Here is a 22,753-nt window from a genome sequence, read left to right on the forward strand (position 1 = left end):
TCGCGTTTCCAATGCCCCAGCTCGTTACACTGGTGGCACCTAGTCGTTTTCTTTAAGGTAGCTACATCTATCCTAGGTCTAAAGGTGGAGTTCTCCTCATTGCCCTTGTTCTGGCTGTATTGTTTCCTTCCTCCAGTACCGGTTCCTGGTTGCTGTTGCTGCTGTCCTCCCTTTCCTGCTGCCTGCATCTGTACCACCATCAGTTTCTCCTTTAGTTTCTTAGCCTTAGAATCTATCTCATCACAGCAGTACCTGGCATACCTCAGTATTTCATCTAGGGGTTTGTTTTGCCAACAAATCAAGTGCTGCTGGATCATTAAACTAATATCCGGTCTCAGGCCTAGGACAAACTTGGACACAAACTGCCCTATGTCCCTCGGATCCATGACATCCAGACCGCTATACTGTTTAAACGCCTTCAGCAATCTCTCATAGTATTCGTGTACTGTCTCTTTGGGTTCCTGTCTCGTTCGGTCAATTTTTACCCAATCTATGTCTTGCATTGGCACTTTCTCTTTCAGCCACGTCATTACTCTTTCGAATTTTGCCATCACACTCTCAGCCGGCCCATTAGTCCTAGCGTCTCTCTCTGGCTCTATGATGGGCCACTCAGCGCTAACCTTGCATGCGGTCCACAAATCTCCTGGCACCACTATGTCAAACAGTGTGTTCAAATCTATCCATAGGACCTTTGAGATTTTTACGAACCTCTCAACTTGCTTATACCACTCCACAGGGTTTTCCCGCAGTTTGGGGAAAGAGGTGGTAAAAGCAGCTAAATCCCCCCTACTCCAAGGGACGTGGACGTAGGTCCCATTTGCGACTTCCCTCAAAGGGTATGTCTCTACTCCCTGCTGTCCTCCTGGGGTCATCATAAGTGTACTTCTCCTAACGGTCCCTCTCTTGGACCACCTCTCTTCCCACTTATCTAGGGCCCTCCATGTCCTTATTCCAGTGATCAGTTCCTTTATGTGTGTTTTCAATCCGATGGTTCGCCTCTCATCTAGGTCTCGGTCTGTGTAATGTAGCCTGTGGTTGCCTTGTAAGGCTTTGGTTCTTGACAGGTCTACCATATACTTGCCTGCTAGTTCCACTAATTTCTCATGGGTTGCTCTCGCCTTTCGAGTTACGTCCTTTGCTATGAACAGAATTTCATCCTGCTCATACATGTCTATTCTTTCTAGGGGCAGGGTACCATCTACCATGTCATCCAGATCTGACTTTAAGCTGGAGACATCGAGTCTTTTGGCTTTTATTTCTGCTCGCAATAATTCCTTCGAGGGAGGTTGACAGGTGTCTCTCCCATCCCAACTCCGGGCCCTACGTTTGGGTTCTGGAGAGTTGGGGAGTGCTCTCTCTTGTTCCCATCTCTCCAGATCCCAGGCTCGGCCATCCGACCTTGGAAGGTGATGGAACACGGGCCTGTTACCCCCCTTCTCACCTTGCCCATTCTCTCCTCTCTTCTCACAGTAAGTTTCTCTACTACTCTCCTTTCGGTCTCCATTCTCCCTTGGCCTCGTATCACTCAGTATCTGATACGATCCCTCCTGGTTTCCCATATTCCCTGGGCTGCGCTCATGTCCGTCGTCGCAAGGACTATGGTACGGCCTCTCGCAACTCCCACTCTGTTCCCTCCTGCTGGGCTCACAGTGGATACACTTAAAGCTATCCCTGTACTCCCGAGCCCTCCTGTCTTCTTCATTATGTATCGGGGGAGACACCCCCCCGTTCTCTGGGCCCCCATTTTCCAGCTTTGATCTACCTCCACTCCGGGCCCAATGGGTGAATCCCCTACTGTCTTTCTCCCTTCCGTCCCACTCCGGACTGCTCTCTTCAGCCCCGCAGTGAGTCCGGGCTCTGCTGTCCTGACTTTCCCTTTCAGCTTCTGCCGCTATAATGTTCTTTTGAGCCTCAACTGCCTCATCCCATTTCTTCATGTACTCGTTGAACTCCTGAAAAGATTTCCGTCCTGGTCCCCTCATATCCTCTGGCCATCTAATATCCCCCAGATCGCCTGTTGTGTGTGCTGGGGTGCTCCAATCTCTTGGTATCGGCAACTGACTTGGGGAATTGATCGTATCCTTCCTTCTTGCCATCTCTGCTCTTTCTCTGTCTCTTCGTACTCGCTCTTCCCCTCTAGCCCTGTCTGGGTCATATACCGACACTATAGGACCTATGGTAACAGGTACCTGTAGTGCATCAGGTAATGCGTAGGATGTGGCACACGCCGTTTCTGGCGCTCTTTGCACCACAAACCTCCCGACCACCTGTTGCACTTGGCTAGGCTGGGACAGTTCTTTCTTTGCAGCGGGATCCCAATCGGAACTGGGAAGCGGCCCATGCTCTCCTGCATTGCCCCCCCCTTTCTCGGCATCTCCTTCTGCTCTGTTATACGGAGGCGGCCTGTCTGTCAATAATCTGTTTATCAGGCTGTCCTCCGTCTCGCTCTCGTCATCCTCCTCTAGGGGGCTTTTATTTCCGGGCATCTCTAACACTGGATACAATTTGTTTACTTCCATGTTATGCGCCCTCCATCTTTTAGCATCCTCATCCCACTTAGCATCCTGTACTGCTCTTACCGAGCGTTTCACTCTTTCCTGTCGTCTGTTCATGTTCTTTTCATGCGCTGCCCTAATCCATGCATTAAGGGCTTCAAACTGTGTTGGTCTAGGCAAGGGTCTCGTAGCGGTCATAACTGCTTTTAGTCTGTGTAGCACCTCTAATCTATACGTCCCGTACTTCGGGAACGTGAGTTCCTCATTTCCATCTGTCATCTTACTCCACTCTGAAATCCACAGAATCGTGTGCAGCCCAACATTTACCCCCATGTAATGAGCTGGCGTACCCTCCGGCGGGGCTTCTTCCCCCTCGTACGATCCCCTGCGCTCTCTTTTAAACAGCGCTCTTAACCATTTAAAACACTTCATAATTATGCGCAAGATTTCCAGCTTGAATACTTTGTTTACTTCCTGATGACAATCCACCAATCCTAGCGCGACTTCGCTAGCTGGCCTATCGCAGCGCGGTCTTTCACCGGCCGACCAATCCCAGCGCGGCACCTTCTGACGTCACTAGTCTCCGCTTCGCAGCAGCACCCCTCCTTTCTCAACTCTCCTCGCGGTCATGCATGCGTCCCATTCACACACCGAAAAATGACTACTTCCGACCAAGCGGTCACTTCTCTCGACTGTACGTCCACAGTCTATCTGTAATTATTAACACAACTGACGAGATGTCTGTCGTCTCTCTGATAGGTTCTTTACGCACACAGTAACTTCCGACCAGCGTCTGTTACTCGCGCACTCACTCCCCTTATCTGGTCCTTCGAGTGGTCACTGGTACCTCATGACCCCCTTCACCCTGGTTAATAATTACTTCTGGGTGTCCGATACACCCGAACCACTTAAGCTCTCCTTGAGCCTAAGATTTCCACCGGTTGCGCGCGCTCACAACCTGTTCCACAGTCTCTCTACAGTCATTCAACTCCGCCAGACATTACAACATAGATACAATACAAGACACCGCAATCTTAACACGCATGACCCTTTATACTCACTCTCGACCGATACTGCTGCTTTTCTGTCTCACGTCATCCGGTCCTTCTTCCGCGGGCGGTTCTTCCGATCATCAATCTCTAGGGGCCTGGGGGTAATCTAACCTGGCCTAGATCACCTTCCTCAAGAAGGCAACCATTCTCTATAGCTACCAACTGATGGGGCTGAGATTTCGATCAATACCTTATCACTATCGATCTAAAACCCCGCTCTGGTCGACTGAATCTTTATTGCCTGTCATTGAGAAATAAAGTGCATCTTTACCAAATTAGTTCCCCCATTAAAGGACTCTGCTTCAAAGGATCACAAACAACTTCTAGCTTTCAAAGGTTTATTATAAGTTGTAAGTACAAGCATCTCAAGATGAGATTCACCAAATACACGGGCCCAACTACATACACGTGTTCTCTGAAAGCCCTCAGACGAACAACGGAAACTATCAATACCAGTTCTAAAAACAATAGTGCCGTTAGCATAGACACGTATTGAAATCTATCGCTCATTACAGGCGGAAAGAAATTACAGGTTAGGCTTTCCCTACCCTGCACTAGATAGTATCCCTACTTAACCAGGTCTCTACCTATCAAAGGTGTCAGCAGTGAATGACTCCCATAGGAAGCCACCCACTCTCGAACTCTTGATGAAAACCTATAGTTCTCCAGTCATGACCCCTCTCTGCCTACCCATCCGCTCTCTTAAGGGTCCTCAGGCATCTGCTCTAACTCCACCCAGGGGTGCTGTCCCTAATACAAAATCACAACAACATTTAGGACGCCCCTCGTGAGACGCCCCTCACGTGGTGTAGCTTCTGGCTGTTTCCATGATGAGACCTTGCGGTTAGAGTCGACCTTGCTTTCCAGACGCTTCTCCGGCCCGCTGATAACCCTTAAACATTCCGGAACCCTCCTACATGTCTGGTCCATTTCAAGAACAGGCTTCTATTCATATTTAATAATTGAATACCCCCTTTTCTCTTCCAGACAGACATTTGGAGCCAAGTCCCAAATCTTATGGTTTTCCACCTGCGTCACAACATTCCCCTTTCCAGACTAATACGTGTAAATCAACATTTAAAGCTTTCCAGCCCTACAACAGTTTTATAATATTCGATTTCTTCTTTAATTGTTAGCATGTTAATACTCTTATTCTACTGATTCAGTAAACACATCTGTAAATCAAAAACCCACTCATTAATTCTAAACATTAGTGCAATCCACATTGTATATTTCAGTCGCCTTCCCCCTCCCGCCTTGCTCAGGCCCTGAGGCCTACCACGTTCTACGTTTCCGTATGTCATCTTGCATTTGACAACTGCACAACATAGATTCAAGAATATTCACGTTGAATAAAATCACATAGTATCACATTTTGCGAATTAATAAAAGAACTCACATCTATATAATATAGTCCTTCTGAATAATATAATGTAATCATAACACGAGTGCGGTCCAAGAAATGAAAGGTATACCAGTCTGATTCCTTCTGTCATGGCCATGCATGAGGCCTGTCTCTTTCCGTGCTCACAGCACGCCATCTTCCTATTAGCAGCTACATTTAACATGGACCATGATTAATCACATCTAATAAAGTTATACATTGCACTCATGTCTTCATTAGTTCCACTTCTATATGCATTCTCTAAGTTAACCACATAATTTCAGAATATAGATGTAGTTACTATCAGCACTCATGGCATTTCTCTTCATGGTTTGTGCTTACTACGTATAAGTGTGATGCATTTCTTCATTTTGGTTAGTTTGCGCTCTCTCAGCTTCATTTAGGAAATTCTATTTTTTTTTCTCACCAGAAAAAACATAAAATATGAGGAGAGAAAAGTCGTTGCTTTGTTTTCAACTGAAGTACAGGCGCCCATGTGTGAAAAGTGTGTTGTAAAAGAAGGCCTTTGTAGCACTTCCACCAACCACCCCCAACCATCTGACTTTGTGCTACCCTTGCTAAAGCCATTACTTCCCTTGTGTTTCTGTTGCAAAGTCCAAGCTACCAGCAACACATGAGCACCCAAATACAGAAAACAACGTTTCAAATGCGGTTCCATTGTAGCTGTAAGAAATTCTAACTAATAGAATGTGTTTCTCCTTGTGTCACAGGTGTAACAATAGGTGCAAATTATCTTAAACACTTCAACTTTATACAAGTATAACCTGAGGCCTGCTCCAGTTTTAAGTAAGTTCTTCAATTCCATTAAATTAAACACTGCAAGCCTGAGCAGCGATGAAGACTTGATCCACCTTGGAGAAGCCTCAGTGACCGGGCTCCAGACTCCCTGGCAGTTTCTCAATGCTGGGTGGTGGTCAGTGAAGGCGCTTTATGTCCCAGAGGGTTGGCACATCCATGATACTGCTCAGTGACCTAGAGGCTTGGCAACCGACAATCACTGCAGCCATGGCAGTTCAGTATGTGTGAGGAGAGATGTTAAACCTGCTCTAAGGGAGACACAACAGTAGAACTCCTGCAGGGTGGGGTGTGTGGGTTAGGCTGTAAGCTTTGAAGGATTACTTATCCAGCCTCCATTCAACATGTAACATCAATATGAAACCACAAACATTAGTCACAGCTTCACCCCATAACAAGATGACCATGCGAAGTGAGCAGTTTTGCACTGGCAGTGAGTTGTGTTGTTCCACTTAAAAATAGGCAAAGTTGAACTGTATTGTCTCTGCCTTTGCTTAAAATATGCTGACAGCTGTGAGCCAGAGAATGGCAAAGAAAAACTATGCTTATTTCAGATTATCATTGAAGGACGAGAAACTAGTAGAAACATAAGTTATAAAAGAGAAGGGAAGAGATGGGTTTTCACTTTCCAATGTCTATATGAAGTCAAAGGGAAATTACTATAATAGGGCTGATTGTTTCAGCTTAGAGCAGCAAACCGATGAGAAAATCTGAAAAAAAAGTGACACAGGAGGATAGAATTATTGGAAAGCACAGGGTAGCAAATGAGAAATATACAGAAGGTGGAATATGAAAGAGGCTCAAGTCAGAGAATGAAAGATACATAGGAGAGTAAGAGACAGGATTGGGGAAGGCTATTGAAACAGTACCCTAAATTAGACATGTTATTTAAAAAAATCAAAATGTTAAAGAATGAAAAAATGCAAGATTGCCAAGGCCACACCTACTGGCTTTGCCAATACTTGGGACCAGAGCTTCTTGTTTTAGCTTTTTTGATAGTTGACAGTTCATTCTGTTATATGTGTGTTGGCAAACATTTGTTTTGAGTGGTGTTTGTTTTGAGCCAGGTTCGTTGAAGCTTTGTAATTTGTTGTCTTTTCTTTTTTAGTTCTGCATTCATCATTCTTGTTGTTTTTGGTGGCATTACGATATATCAAAAGCTTCCTGCAGCTGCTTCTAGAGTTTTTTAATTGAATGTATTGTGTCTGGATCTGTGTTGTGTATTAGTTGCGTTTTGAGGCACCCACAATTCTGTTTGTTCCAAGGACGATAAGTAGTTGCAGGTAAGGTGGCCTTTAGTATGGTGAGCTGCTATGTCTTGTGTTGGAAAGCTACCCAGTGCTGGTATGACCACGTCTGGAGTAATCCTTTGGAAGGTAATTAGTTCTGGATTTGCAAAAATGATATCTAGGATGCGTCCAGCGACATCTGTGGACTTGAAGACAATCTGATGTAACTTCAGTGTGTTTAGGCCAATGGTGATAGGTCTTGGCATAAGGCATATTAGGTTTGTCAAACCATGTGTTTAGGTCAACAAGGATGAATATGTTTGAATATAGTCTAAGAATGTTAGAAACTGTGTCTAGGAATGTTCTATTGATAGGTGGTGGTATGTAAAGGAGGAGAAAGTCACAAGAGAAAGATGGTGTAGGCTGACAATGAGGTCCTCACAACCTTGTATGGAAACATGCTCAGCTTTTGTGAGATTTTTTGTTCCTTAAATATGACAGCTACTCCGTCTCTTCTTTTGCCTATGTGATTTTGTGTGACAGTTTGATAGCCTGGAGGAACAACTTCATGCAATACTGGAGCCATGTTAACACCTAATCATGATTTAGTTAGGAAGAATAAGTTATGTTGTGTGTCTGTGAGTAGGTTGAAGATGTGGTACTTGTTTTTAAAAGGCGATGAGCATTCATTAGTAGACAGTTTAAAGATTGTGTTTTGGAGGTGGTGTGAATTTGTTTACTGGAAGAGAGAGTAGTGTCCTTTGAACTCGTATTAGGTACACTGATGGTGATGGTGTTTACTGTATCAGAGCAGCAATAGCGCTGTTTGCCTATATCGTTATCCTCTTCTACCAGACTTAGAAGGCATTTTGTTGGGTCTGTGTGTGCTGATGGTGGAGATACTGGTTGAGAGTGAAGTGGATGTTTGTGTAGTGTAGTCTTGTTGTGTAATGGTCAAGGAGATACGAAGTTATGAAGAGTAGTGTTTTGTTTATCTCTTTGGCATACGCTGAGGAAGGAAGGTGTATGGGCTGGGTGTGGTGGTGGGGCATGTGGATCATATTATAAAACTCCAAATTGTACAGTGGATGAAAGGCGGTTGAGTGAATGTTGTACATTTTTATGAGTTTGGGATTGGCATTTGTATTGATTGAAAATTGTGAAGTAAAGTTGGTTTAAGATATGTATTATCTGTGTTGACATGAGGGTCAGACTGGGTGCGGGTTTGCATTTTTTGACAGAGGGGATCTGTGGTAGGATGATATCAGTGAGGGTTGAGGGAAGGGTAGATAGAGCTTGAATGGACTCTGCTAGAGCATCTGAAAAGACTACAGAAAACATATGTCCTGTTTTGTCACAAAACCAACTTCCACTGTCACATGTGGGTAATTGTGTCTGCTTATATTTCAATTTCGCCTCATCAGGGGTGGTAAGTGCTATATAAATACAATATGTACTTACAATTACAATGTGAGCAGCTGTGGTTGGCATAGAATATTTGAATATAAGTTATGTAATTATCACGATCAATATTATATTATGCAACATTTATGCAGATTACATTATCAAAATAATGTTTTGAGAGAAAATTCACCAATAAAATATTTTAAACATTTCTGAAGTAATGTTTGGGCATTCATTTGTTGGTACTTTGGTTCTTTTAGTGCATCTGCATATCAGTACTTCTTGCCAAGACTGGAGAGAATTTGATGATTTAGACATGAAGATTACTACAGTGAAAAAATATTGTATTTGTGCTATAATCAAACAATTCTAACCTGCTCGTATGAAAAGCTGTAAAATAATCTTTGGTGTTGTGCATTTTCAAAGGACCAATAGCTCAGACCCGTATTCTCTAGTGTTGTGGAATCTGCAGGTGGCAAAGATGCATACTCTGTGATATCACTGATTCAGTCACATTTGATTCTTCGAAGAAACATTTTCCCCTTTAAAATCTAACTTTGCACAAATGTTTCTGTCTACAGATTTCCCCACTCTCTGCCCCTTTGGAAGGAGGGACACGCCTGACAATATGTGGCTGGGACTTTGGCTTCATCAGAACTAATATTTTTGATTTGAAGAAAACTGTTGTTGCCATTGGACAAAAGCAATGCAAACTTGATGTGAGATCTAGTAACAGCAATAAGTAAGTAATTGGTTTCCAGCTCCTGTCTCAGTAATATTTATTCTTCTGAAATATTAGAAAATATCACCTAAGCTAACCTATAAAATGAACTCATTGCCAAATGCCTGTAGTAGGCCCATGAGAGAAAAAAATGGAATGTAACCAATGCTGTTCTGTCAACTGTAGTAAGCCTCAAGAACTGAATGGGTTTATCCCCGCTTTACTTAGTAATGTGCAAGTAAGAGCTTTTTATGTGCTCCTTAGGCACACCAGGACCTTCAAAATGGCTAGATCTATTCCCTCTCTGGTTCTTTGAATAATCATTTAACTATATTGTGCAGCAAAGTTATCATTTCTTACACTAGATAAACCAGTAGCCCTAGATATCTCTTGTGGTTCTTATTTACAAATGCTCAATGTATTTGTTATTTGTTTGTACTGTTTGTATTTTCTTGTGTTATCAATATCTGTCTGGTTTTTTAATCTGGTTTGCCGAAATAATTTAATACAGTGATTGAGAGATTATTTGATTGACTTCAACTACCGTAATTTAATTCAAATTTAGGCCAATGGGCCTTCATTGTGAGACTTTAAAATATTCTTATTCCAGTTACAATGGCACTTGGCAAGATGTATGAAAATCTGGTTGCAAACTATAGGTGACCAGTATTTTCGTGACCAGTGTGAATCTTTAAGAACCGTCTGCAAACTAATAGGTTGGTTCTGATTCATAGTGGGTCACAATCCGACCTACCTTATGAATATTAATGAGGTAGGTTGCACATTGCAACTCACTAAATTGGAGTCCATCACTGGGATGGTGGCCAGCTGAAGCCAGCAGACCACAATGTCTGTGATTGCTTATAATGAATATATGAATATATTAATATTAATGAGGTAGGTTTCACATTGCAACTCACTAAATTGGAGGCCATCACTGGGATGTTTGCCTGCTGAAGCTAGCTGATCACAATGTCTGTTATTGCTTATAAATAAGACAAACCTAAAGGAAACAGGTCTGCATTAGGAAAAAAAAGTTTCTTTTTTCCAAAGCTTGTTAGTCCTGATGTATACACTCCTAGCAGAGTGACAGAGAAAAGGCATTGGAGGAAATCAGTCACCTGGCGAAAGAAATTGCTAAAAATAGCAATAAGAGCAAAAAGGAAGTACTGAAAGAGGCCATGAAAAAATGTCTCAAATCGTATGAGCAGAAAATTAAACAGAGGAAATAGGATAAGTTCGAACATCACGAGAGGGATTACGAGCAAGATCGTATTCTGACCTTTGCGATAAGATACGACCAACCAAGGAAACAACTATTAAGCAACAAGAACAGAGCTACTGTGGAACAAAAAGACACGTCGGAATTTGAGGTCACTGATTTAGAACAGAGTGGTGATGAGAGAGAATCTGGACCTATAGCAGCTGAGACTCTGCTTGGAGTGACAGAGAAAAGGCATTGGCCCATATCAGTCAGCTGGAGAAAGAAATCTCTATAAATAGCGATAGGAGCAAACAGGAAGAACTGAAAGAGGCCATGAAAAAACGTCTCAAATCGTATGAGCAGAAAATTAAACAGAGGAAACAGGATAAGTTTGAATGGGACGAGAGGGATTACGAGCAAGGTTGTATTCTGACCTTGGCACAAAGATACGACCAACCAAGGAAACAACTATTGAGCAACAAGAACAGAGCTACTGTGGAACAAAAAGACATGTTGGAATCTGTGGTCAATGCCTTAGAACAGAGTGGTGATGAGAGAGAATCCAGACCTATAGCGGCTGAGACCACTACATAGCCCCCCTTTTCTCGAGGAGTTCCAAGCCATCAGAGAGACATGGGGCAAAGGGGAGAGAGGAAAACCTCCGCAGCAAACAAAGAAAAAAGCAAATGTCGGACGAGGAGGGGCACCTGGCACAAGCGACAGCATCGCCTCACCAAGAATGACCCGGAGCATACGGGGGAGCAAATGCTAGCCCCACAGATGCTTACAGTTGTAAATTTGACATCAAAAAAACTGACTGCAATAGAGGAGGAAGTATTGCACCTTGGACTTGGCTTCTGTCCATCTAGGAAGTCGGAATAAACACAAACCAAGATTGATTTGGTTAAGTTTTCTAGAAAAGTGAAATTGTAAGTATTTCAAAGGTAGAAAACAAACCATACAAGGAAGAATGAAGACCAGGGATAATGATATGGATTACCTTACGGCTGGAAATTTGGAAACCCTGGCAGTATTAGAGGATTTGGAAAATGAAGGGGATCCGAGAGAACTGATATCATCCTCTATGATAAATAGAGATCAAACAGGTACTACACAGGTGAATCCAGGTAGTCCATTCAGAACCACATCAAGGTTTATCCCCTAATGCCAATAGATTTCATTGACGGATTTACAGAGGTAGTAACCAAAGAGTTAGTAAAGTTTCGCAGCATTAACAACAAAAGGAGGGTTGGTGGTAACATCACAGAGGAACAAAGGAAGGCAATTGTGGATATGCAAGAGGACAAGACCGTTGTCTACAAGCCATCGGACGAAGGCGGTAATATTGTGTTAATGACCATGGACTATTACAAAAGGAAAGCCTTATCACAGCTCAATGATGACTTGAGCTATTTGAAGGTAACGAGGAAAGTGTTTGAAAACAGCATCACAGCTTACCGGGCACTCCTGAATAAATGGTACCACAGAGATATGCTGACCAAGGAGGAGTATGTTTTTCTGGAATGCAAATACCTACGCCTACCCACGTTTTACCAGCTCTCGAAACTACCTAAGAACGCAACATGTCCCCATGGTCGCCCAATTGTTTCGTCGCTTGGAAGTTTAACGGAACATATGTCCAGGTTTGCGGATTACTTTCTATTTGGATTTATGACACAATTGATTTCATATATCAAAGACACCAAGGACTTTTTAACACAGGTGGAGAGTCTGATTTGGGAGGATGACCTAGTGATGATAACACTTGACATTTCAAGCCTTTATACAAGTATTGATCATTTGCAAGGGATTGAAGCGGTCAAGTATTTCATGGGAGAGCTAACAATCACCCTAGTTGAACACAACACATGCTGGTTGACTTTGTGAACTTTTGTCTATGTAACAATATTTTTCTATTCCAGGAACAACTGTTCAAAAAAATACGTGGTACTGCAATGGGCACCTGTTTCGCCCCCAGCTACGCAAACCTTTTCGTGGACTGGTGGGAGAAGCGGGTGGCCTGGGCAGTAACCAATGAGGAATGAACTCGTAAGGTCGTAAGCTGGAAAAAATACATAGATGATCTATTTATCATCTTTAGAGGCACAGAGCAGTCAGCAAAGGAATACATAGATGTGCTCAATAAGAATGACCTCAACCTCAAGTTCACAGGGGAAATAAGCAAGACTGCTGTGAACTTTCTAGATCTCACGGTCTTTCCCGCGGAGGGTAGACTTTGCATGCACTTCACTGCACAGAAAACCCAATGCTGGCAACTCCGTGCTGCATGTAAGCAGCTGCCATCCTGGAAAAACAATAGCGAGCATTCCGTCTGGCGAGCTGCTTAGAATAAAAAGGAATTGCACACATGACTGTGACTATCAGGCAGCAGCGAAGGAGAGTATTCAGAGATTTGAGGTCAGAGGGTACCGTAAAGAGACCTTAGAGGAAGCAAAGTCCAAAGTGGATAAGAAGCCTAGATTAGAATGGATCAAGGACCATGATCTAAGCACAAATAAGGAGAAGAAAGAAAAATTGAATAACTTTAGGATGATCACGGATTATTCTAGTGATGCTTCGGACATCGCAAAGGCATTTGTAAAGAACTGGCACATCTTGAAATCAGACCCAATAATAGTGAAAGATTCACCAAAATCACCCCTTATGATGTTTAGAAGGGCGGAAAAACTGCGGAACAGTCTATTTCAGAGTCACTGAATTCAGGAAAACAAACTATCGGCTTTTGGGAGGGTAGCTGGGTTCTTTTCATGTTTAAAATGCAGGGCGTGCAAAAACAGTAAAAAGGTAGGTTTTAGACTACTCTGTGCCCGGTTTGGAGGAACCCAGGAAAATCAAGAAACTCATGAACTGTCACACAAGCTACACTGCATTCTGTTTAGCGTGTCTGTGTGGCCTGCGATACATTGAAAGCACTATACATCCAACAAAAGTGCATATCTTAGAGTCATCAATAACAAAGATGTGACTTATCCGGTGGCCAGGCACTTTGAGGCATTCCATCAGAGTAACAGAGACTTGTTGAGCATTTTCTGTATGGATCATGTCAAGAAATTCATGAACTATAACACAAGCTACACTGTATACTGTTTAGTGTGTCTGTGTGGCCTGCGTTACATTGGAAGCACTAATCATCCAACAAAAGTGCATATCTTAGAACATCTTAGAGCCATCAATAACAAAGATATGACTTATCCGATGGCCAGGCACTTTGAGGCATTCCATCAGAGTAACAGAGATTTGTTGAGCTTTTTCTGTATGGATCATGTTCCCACCAATGTGAGAGGTGGGGATAGGCAGTTATAACTGCGCAGATTAGAGTTGAGACATATCATCGACAATCAAACAAAGATGCCAGGAGGCCTCAATAGTGGGGAAGAGATGGCTGTTCACCTATAAATGTTCAGAGAGTAGTAATGATACATCTATTGGAGGGAATCTGCATTTGAATGTAACAGTATATTGCCATGTAAAAAGAATGATTTTTTAACCGGTTTGGGTGTGTAGTTATAGGATCCAATTAACCCATTCAGGGTGAGATTAGACAACTTGGCAAATCAGGCCCATCAAGGGCTGGATTTACATAACCATATGGGTATCAAACAAGTCTGTATATAACATGAAAAATGCCCATCCAAGGCGAGATTATTCTGTTATGAAGCTGGGTTTGTGTTTGTTGAACTAAGCTACTGTATATTTACAAATGGCCGACACCGTGGGACTGAAGGAAGTCCAGTGTCCTTTGTTTATGTTCATAATTGAAATGTATTTAATGCTTGCTTCATGTCGGCGCCGACCACTATTGAAAAAGCCAGCAGCCGTAACGCGTCTGTTCGTGTTCGAGAAATCCCAATAAAATCTGGGAGAAAATATTCACGTGAGTGCTGGTATCATTGTTTACCCTGAGCCTGATTTGTTGCGTGGTGTCCGTCACCACGTTAGAAAGCACCCGGTCGCGAGTGAAGGGGAAAAAAAGACAGAAACCTGAGCACATATATATGTATATGTATAAAAAAGTATATTAATTCCCAATCGTCCCAGGGAAAAGAAACCCGCCACTCCAACAGCGTCTGAGATATTTACGATTATTTAATGACAGCAGACAAAAAATTACCCGTTTCAACTCCACGAAGTCTTGATCGCAAATATGTATATATATACACACGGAAGTTCAGTTTAACAAAGTGCTTTATTGTGCAGACCCCCTACACTGACAGATGCGTTTCGCCTTATAGCTTTCTTTCTCTCTCTCTCTCTCTCTCTATCTCTCTCTCTCTCTCTATATATATATATATATATATATATATATATATATTCACTGAAAAAAACATAGGTTTCAGGGCTTATATAGTTAGGAATTAGCTTTAGAAAAACCTTTGAAATTCACTCAAAAAAAGTTTTAGGGGTGTTATAGTTAGCTGGACATTTCACTCATACAAAATTATTGAAATTGCTCCTATATAGTTAGTTGTACTAACTATATTTCGCAAACCCGCAATGCACTGCTGATGATGTCACATATTAAATCATTCATGACATGGTCAGTGACATCACCGATGACATCTCAAATGATATCACTAAAAAATATATATATATATTTAAATATATATATATATATATATATATATATATATATATATATATATATATATATATATATTTATATATATATATCGATTCCAAGTGCCCCAGAGCAAGGGAAACGCGACTCCAGGAGGATGAGAAAAACATTTCTTTAATATGCACTATCACGACAGCAGCCCTTTCATTTGCAAATTCCTGACACGTTTCGCTGCACCTGCAGCTTTTTCATAAGGGGAGGGGCGCTGGCAGGGATACGGTTGGGTTTTTAACAGTCTCATTACCCACATGGAATGCTGGGATTTGAAGACCATAATCTTCCCTTTCGGTAGGGTCCGTTTCCTTGCCACATTATTTACAAGCCCCAATGTTGTCACAAAGTTCTTAGCCCTCCAGTGGGCTCAGGGGCTGATGTCGTGATTCCAATGAGGCCATCCTTGCGCTGACCGGCTCTGATAAGTCACAGCCTCGCAGACCCGGTTTTAAGTTCCGGGCGGTGCTTCTCCCGCGGCACGGAGCCTGCCGCAATTAATCGATTCCAAGTGCCCCAGAGCAAGGGAAACGCGACTCCAGGAGGATGAGAAAAACATTTCTTTAATATGCACAATCACGACAGCAGCCCTTTCATTTGCAAATTCCTGACGCGTTTTGCTGCACCTGCAGCTTTTTCATAAGGGGAGGGGCGCTGGCAGGGATACGGTTGGGTTTTTAACAGTCTCATTACCCACATGGAATGCTGGGATTTGAAGTCCATAATATTCCCTTTCGGTAGGGTCCGTTTCCTTGCCACATTATTCACAAGCCCCAATGTTGTCACAAAGTTCTTAGCCCTCCAGTGGGCTCAGGGGCTGATGTCGTGATTCCAATGAGGCCATCCTCGCGCTGACCGGCTCTGATAAGTCACAGCCTCGCAGACCCGGTTTTAAGTTCCGGGCGGTGCTTCTCCCGCGGCACGGAGCCTGCCGCAATTAATCGATTCCAAGTGCCCCAGAGCAAGGGAAACGCGACTCCAGGAGGATGAGAAAAACATTTCTTTAATATGCACAATCACGACAGCAGCCCTTTCATTTGCAAATTCCTGACACGTTTCGCTGCACCTGCAGCTTTTTCATAAGGGGAGGGGCGCTGGCAGGGATACGGTTGGGTTTTTAACAGTCTCATTACCCACATGGAATGCTGGGATTTGAAGTCCATAATCTTCCCTTTCGGTAGGGTCCGTTTTCTTGCCACATTATTTACAAGCCCCAATGTTGTCACAAAGTTCTTAGCCCTCCAGTGGGCTCAGGGGCTGATGTCGTGATTCCAATGAGGCCATCCTCGCGCTGACCGGCTCTGATAAGTCACAGCCTCGCAGACCCGGTTTTAAGTTCCGGGCGGTGCTTCTCCCGCGGCACGGAGCCTGCCGCAATTAATCGATTCCAAGTGCCCCAGAGCAAGGGAAACGCGACTCCAGGAGGATGAGAAAAACATTTCTTTAATATGCACAATCACGACAGCAGCCCTTTCATTTGCAAATTCCTGACGCGTTTCGCTGCACTTGCAGCTTTTTCATAAGGGGAGGGGCGCTGGCAGGGATACGGTTGGGTTTTTAACAGTCTCATTACCCACATGGAATGCTGGGATTTACGTTACCACTTCCTTTGAGGTGTTGTAAAATATTAATGTTTCACAACTGGATTTCAGTTGCAAGACAGACTACATTAGAAACCAATGTGGTATGATCTACAAGGCGCGGGATGCCACCAAATCATGATAAGTTATGAAGCGGGTGGCGGACACATCATAGGTTGAATGTGTGATGATGTTGATGATAATGTATTTACTATGTCTATATCTCTAATGCATATTGATCTATTCCTCTACAATTGCTTATAGTAATCGCCAAAAGATGAGAAACTAATAAAACTTGGTTAACAAAAAAAGAGATTAGTACATTAGAAAAAGCATTTTAAGAGCCACAAACGCCGAATTGGAGCAGTTGCAACTGTCAAAATACTTTGTATATCTAGCAGTATGTTCAACGGTTCTTCCCAATGCTATACTGATTTTCCGAATTAATTTACTTATTTACATTTTTTACTGTGAAGTGGGATGTACACTACTCCAGGTCACCATCATTTAGAATTAAGCTGATATAATATGATTAATATTTTAGAGTGCAAGCCCCAAAACCTTTTATCCTATGTGTGTGTGTGCATTTTGAGCACCCACAAATAGATGTAAGAGGTAAAAATTACTCTTGCCAAACTCACAAAGGAAATTTGTGGAGGTGCACCCTAACCTGCAAACACACACACAGTTGCCCTTTGTGCAAAGTTTGCATTTCCGCAGGAAGGGACCAGCAGTGAGCAAATCTGTAAAGGTATCCTTAATCGATCTAAATAAATGTGCTTCGACATCAAAGCCAACACCCATCGACACAGTCTAATCAAGTGCACTCATCTACAGTGGAATGCGTAAGGCAAATAGATGCCTCATTAAAACCGACTTCATTGCCAAGCCTCATCTGGCTCTGTATATGCACCACAAGAGCTTAGTCATACATTTTATGCATTTGGGCTGCCCATTTCTCAAATCTGCAGTGTCCAGCCACCTGTGCACATTTTATTTGAAATATAAACACTCCAAAGACAAACGGCCTCATTAACAGTAAACCTGTGGTGATTTTATTCTGAGTAACCTGGCAGTTTGTGAAACTCACTTTTGAAAATCAATTGGTAAAATGATTTTGATGCCCTCAATCACAGAGCCAAAACAAATGATTTTTTGATCAGTGTCCATTCCTGGCAATAACTGAAAAGAAGTTTCTGAAGCAACATTAAATCTGCCAGTAGATACATCAACTGTTTTATTTATCAAAGAGGCATGGATGAATGCAATATTGCACGACTCAGCTTTCCTAGTTAGGGCTATGGTCCCATATTAATGCAAGTTTCCACAAGTAAATGGCCACGTTACAATGGAAAAAACTGATTGGCGGAGAATGGCATGGTCTGAATCAGGTCAGAATAATTGTAACTAGTTTTGTTAGCTTTCTCTGAAGACCCAGACTATAAACCAAAGGCTGATGTTTGTATAAAATTAGGAAGACAATAGGAGGGTAGTTGCAAAAAAGAAATTCTAACAATTATATTAAAAATTACGTATCACTTTTAATTGATATAACAAGTTAAAATAGACAAATATACACAAAAATGAAATTCATACAACAATTAAACACATTTTCATCTCATAATAAAATTATTACATAAAACATTTTTTTTAAACAACAATATATTACACAGTCACTTAAGAATTCAAAGAAAAGGTGGCAATTAATATTCGACGCGCGTTTCGGCGTTCAAAGCAACGCCTTCTTCAGGAGCCACAAAGTATACCTAAAAAACATAATAACAAAACATAAAAGATATATTCATTGACATTTCTAATTTTTAAAATTGGCACAAATAATATAAATCTACATATCTATAGAAAAAGTTAAAATTGTATACTAATAGACAATGCATTGCAACAAACCCTTCCTACATGTTTTGGCAATTTATCATTTGCAAAACAAGTTACAGAACTAATTTATACGTATTTGAGTAGTTGTAGTGACTCCAAACTATATTTGAGGAGAAACTAGGGGAAGAAGTGTTAACTCAGAGATAAAAATTAGAAACACTTCACAATTTTCAGTCACTGGTAGTTAATCATACCTCTAATGTCCTATTATGTTTCTGTATCTTCCAATTCAAGGACCAGAGATGTATTTGTTATCATAGAAAACTACCTACTAATAAAAAGGGAGAATTCACTAAACCGATCTCATTGATAGGCACAACACAAGCTGCTAACCCAGAGAAGGTACCATAACCTTTGGTTCGTGAAACAAGGAAATTCATGGTTAAAATATTATGCTCTATAACACGATAACTTTGTGCATTTAAGTCATTAAACCCAACTTAGGTATAACACACACTTATCTTTGTAAGTTATACATAGAAGCTTACCTATACGTTATAGAAGAATCTGCTGAAATGTGGGATTCTAACCGTAACAATTCCCGTTTCAGAAAAATGCCTCGTGTCTGGTTCTCATAAAACTAGACATCAATCATGAAAAAACACACAATGAGCGGAATGCTATTATCGTCAAATAATATCTGTTTAGCAGTTAATCCGTGCTAGATCTTGGAATCACTGCTTAACTTGTACACATTTAAACGATGAACTACTTACATATAGAGGAAGCTTTATTAAAATGCGGGTTGTGGAATAATCTGGGTTGTTCGATGCGACGGCCTTTAGTGGTTTAAGATTCTTGGATATAGTTTTCTCAAGGCTTCTCACTTTCCCCTGCCGTTCTAAATAATGGCAGAAAACTATAATTACACCTTTGTGATATTTAATGTGCAAGAATTAAAGCCCATCGTAAGTTGTCACAAGACTATCTTTCTAATTTCTTACCATAGTCAAACACAGATTTCTTCCTTTCTCAAATGGAGTTTATATTAAAATATCACTGCACGATGACTCTTTACATATACGTGCTCCCTTTCACGAGTTACTAAGAAAAAAAGGAAGATAGGTCTAAATTATTACGATGTAAAAGATGATAATCACTTGACAAACAAGGTTTCGAAAATACCTTCAAAAAGCCTCTATTGCTCGCTCTCACCATGTTAAACAGATCGCCGCGTTTAATAACTGCTAGCGTCTCGGAGCCGTTGGTAAAAAATCTTGAGCTCTTCGTCTTTCCTTGGAGATGTTTGGCTCGATAACTTTCCTATCCGTGCTCTCCTTTACATGAAACTGACCACGAGAGAAAATAAATAAGCCCATGTTAGCTAAATGCATACAAAGATGCTTCGAAAAGTATAACGCGGTTATAGAGAGTTTTTAGCTACTCCTTACCGTGTAAACACGGACGCTGCGTACGATAGCTGCTGGCGTCACTGCGGAACCGTTGGAAAAGATATATCACCTGCGATGACCACGGGCCGCATTTAAATACACGGGGACACGTGATGTTAAGTGTCCTATAGGGACCAACCCTGTTGCGTGTTTATCTAGGTTCCTGATCGATACTGTGACCTTATGCTCCTATTCGGCTATAAATCCATTTATTTCCTATATTGGCATAACCGTTCAAGTGCGATTTTCTGAAAAGTCATCTCTGGCCTCACACGAACAGAGCCACATTCCAGCATAGTTCTCTCTGCCACTTCCTTTGCGACCAATTAGTGCAATGACAGAGCAGTAGTCACTATCTGATATTCCTAGATAACACTCCGAGTTCTTCAACAAGATAAAAACTCAGCAAACCTGGAAATCCCCGCTTGCTATGTTTTGATTAGTAATGGAACTCTAATGAGCAACTGATAACTATCACTTCCTAGTGACATCTTTAATTGACGTCTTATGTCCAGCAAACTTGCGTCAAACCCGGCACCTGTCAGGTATAAATATTACCAACGTTGCCTTAAGCAATGAGAGCTGTAAGCTGTGAGCAGTGAGCTGCAAGACCCCGTGTTGGTAAATCTAGCACTCTGTCGCTGCAGCCTGCTATCCTGTGGTGGTGAAGCTGCTGATACCATTATCGCCGCTAAAGCGCGAACTATGGTGCAGTACGCTTAAGGAGCTGAACAGCCGTCCCTCTGCAAAGACATCCAGCAGATTCCAGCTGCCCGCGGACGCTGTCCCCCCTCCTTCCTCGACGCGCTGAAGAGAAGCCGCTGCCTTTCTCGTGCAGAGAAATCCAGTCCCGGCGCTTCCGGTTTACCCTCGCGGGTGACTGGGATATCGAGAGAGACCCCTGAAGGAGATACCAATCCTCCATCATTCTATTCAGAGGTATGGTGTTGACTAAACCCTTAGACGAGAATTCTTGAAACAAACCTTGGCAAAACCAACTTAACTTAAGCTACTTACTTGGATGTATGACGTTACAACGCATACTTTTACTCCGCATACCATTACACCGCGGTATTTACAACGCATACCGTTACAACGCATAGCGCTTTGGGGTGCTGGATAGTGGTAAGTATAATTTACTATTCTAACTCCAGTCCCCGTGGACCCTAGGGAAGGTGTTGGATAGTAAATTAAACTTACCTCTTATCCTAGAGCGCCCCCCAGCGCAATGCGTTGGAATGGTATGCGTTGTAATGCCTGCGTTGTAGTGGTAGTGCATTGTAAAAATTGCGTTGTAACAGGTGCATACCACTTACTTACTCCCCTTTTCACGTGTTAGGCTTAGGTCAGGCACACTGGGGTAGGCTTAGTTAGAAGCACCAGTTGAGTATGTTAGCCTAATGTATATATGACTGTATATATGTTTTATTACTTTTAACCATTGTATGGCTAAGAAACCATATCAATGCTTTTACAGTTCTATTTCGCAATACTTATCTTACTGTACGTACTTTTTATAATAACAATTATTGCAATTGTGGCAATACATTTCTCTTGTATGAGAAGAAAGACTGTGCAATAAATGTTAACCTTTTATTGACAAACGCCCGTCTCTCTATTCTCTACATCTCGTGAAAGTAAACTGCACTAGACTGATTGAGTGAAATACATGTCTATTGTTTCACACGACCCTAGAGATTGACTCTTGATCTGAGGAGCAAAGTTGTCATGTTGCACGGTTGTTGGAAAACTGAATCCCTTCTTGTCTGTGCCAAGGAAGCTGATCACTTCCTATGCAGGGAAGAAAGTTTCCAGTGACCTCTGAGCTAGTTGGTAACACAACCCAATTAAGTTTAGCATAGTCAGTGGAGGCCTGGAATATCCGCAGTTCCACGTCGATACTACTGTTTATGTTATTCCAATGCGCAGGGCCTAGTGGGAAACTAGGAACTACACTACATGGCGCCCAACGTTTGGTAAGGCGATAAACTAACGCAAGACAGTAGAGTAACTCAGTCGTGCATATTTCACACAGACCCCTTTCTCCCGTAAATACTCCAATAGACGTCTGGAGTGGGTGAAAGGTTAAAAATCCGCCCGACCTTAGTAGGAAGAGATTCCTATGTAAAGCTCCGGTTTATTCAACGTTGAAGGATACAGTGTTCCAAAATATTGTGCACCTAATCTTTGTCTCCTTGGAGACCTACTCTGCAAACCTTGCATTTTTACAATGCCAGAAAACAACGGAACCTCTGGGGCCGCAGTAGATGCGACTCAGCAAGGTCCCGAATACACAGACCCGGATGCTATAATCATCCCGGTCCACTTAAGAAGATCTATAACTTTAAAACTTATAGAAAACGGACTGACACCTCAAGGTGGTACAGTAATTTTCGTGATAGAGGCTCACGAGTATCGGCAGACAGAGGTATTCTATTCATGGATAAACTTTCCAGCGGCAAACGCTACAACACAAGAGTTTCACTATTACAAAATAGAGAAACCTCCGGAAGAGTACGCTCCTTTCGAGGAGATTGAAATTCCACTTAAATTTCAAGAGCACCTGCTCTGGTTTAATGGCACCCTAAAACACAATGATCACATTACCAGGCTCGGTCCACTAGGTAGACCAGGAGCCACGTGGCCGGTTCTAGCCAGCTACACACCACATCCGGACATTGGAAAAATGTCAAAAGAAGAACTCTTATTTAACATAGGAGAGTTAACAAAAGCTTATAGAGAGTTAGTAGGATTATTTATTAAAAATAATTTAAACACTCCTAAAAAGAGCTGGGATGGAAATAAACAATCCACTCCCAAGGAAAAAGTTTTCCAGTCCAGAGGAAGGTCTCCTCGACGGAGGGAAAGAACTCCGACTCGAGAACGCCAGTCTCCCCAGAGGGAGCCCTCTGAGAAAAGATATAACCTTAGAAATAGGGATAATCTGAAAAAAC

General features: G+C 42.2%; 1 protein-coding gene across 1 annotated transcript in view; it reads left to right on the forward strand.

The window, feature by feature from the left end:
- Positions 1-22,753, forward strand: part of MET (MET proto-oncogene, receptor tyrosine kinase) — a 426,751-nt gene that overhangs the window by 253,116 nt on the left and 150,882 nt on the right. The window contains exon 6 of the mRNA XM_086919386.1: positions 8,962-9,122. Coding sequence (XP_086775512.1) covers positions 8,962-9,122 — 161 coding nt within the window. The remainder of the gene's footprint in view (positions 1-8,961; positions 9,123-22,753) is intronic.

The sequence above is a fragment of the Lissotriton vulgaris genome, chromosome 1_1 (genome assembly GCF_964263255.1).
Source record: "Lissotriton vulgaris chromosome 1_1, aLisVul1.2, whole genome shotgun sequence".
NCBI lineage: Eukaryota > Metazoa > Chordata > Amphibia > Caudata > Salamandridae > Lissotriton > Lissotriton vulgaris.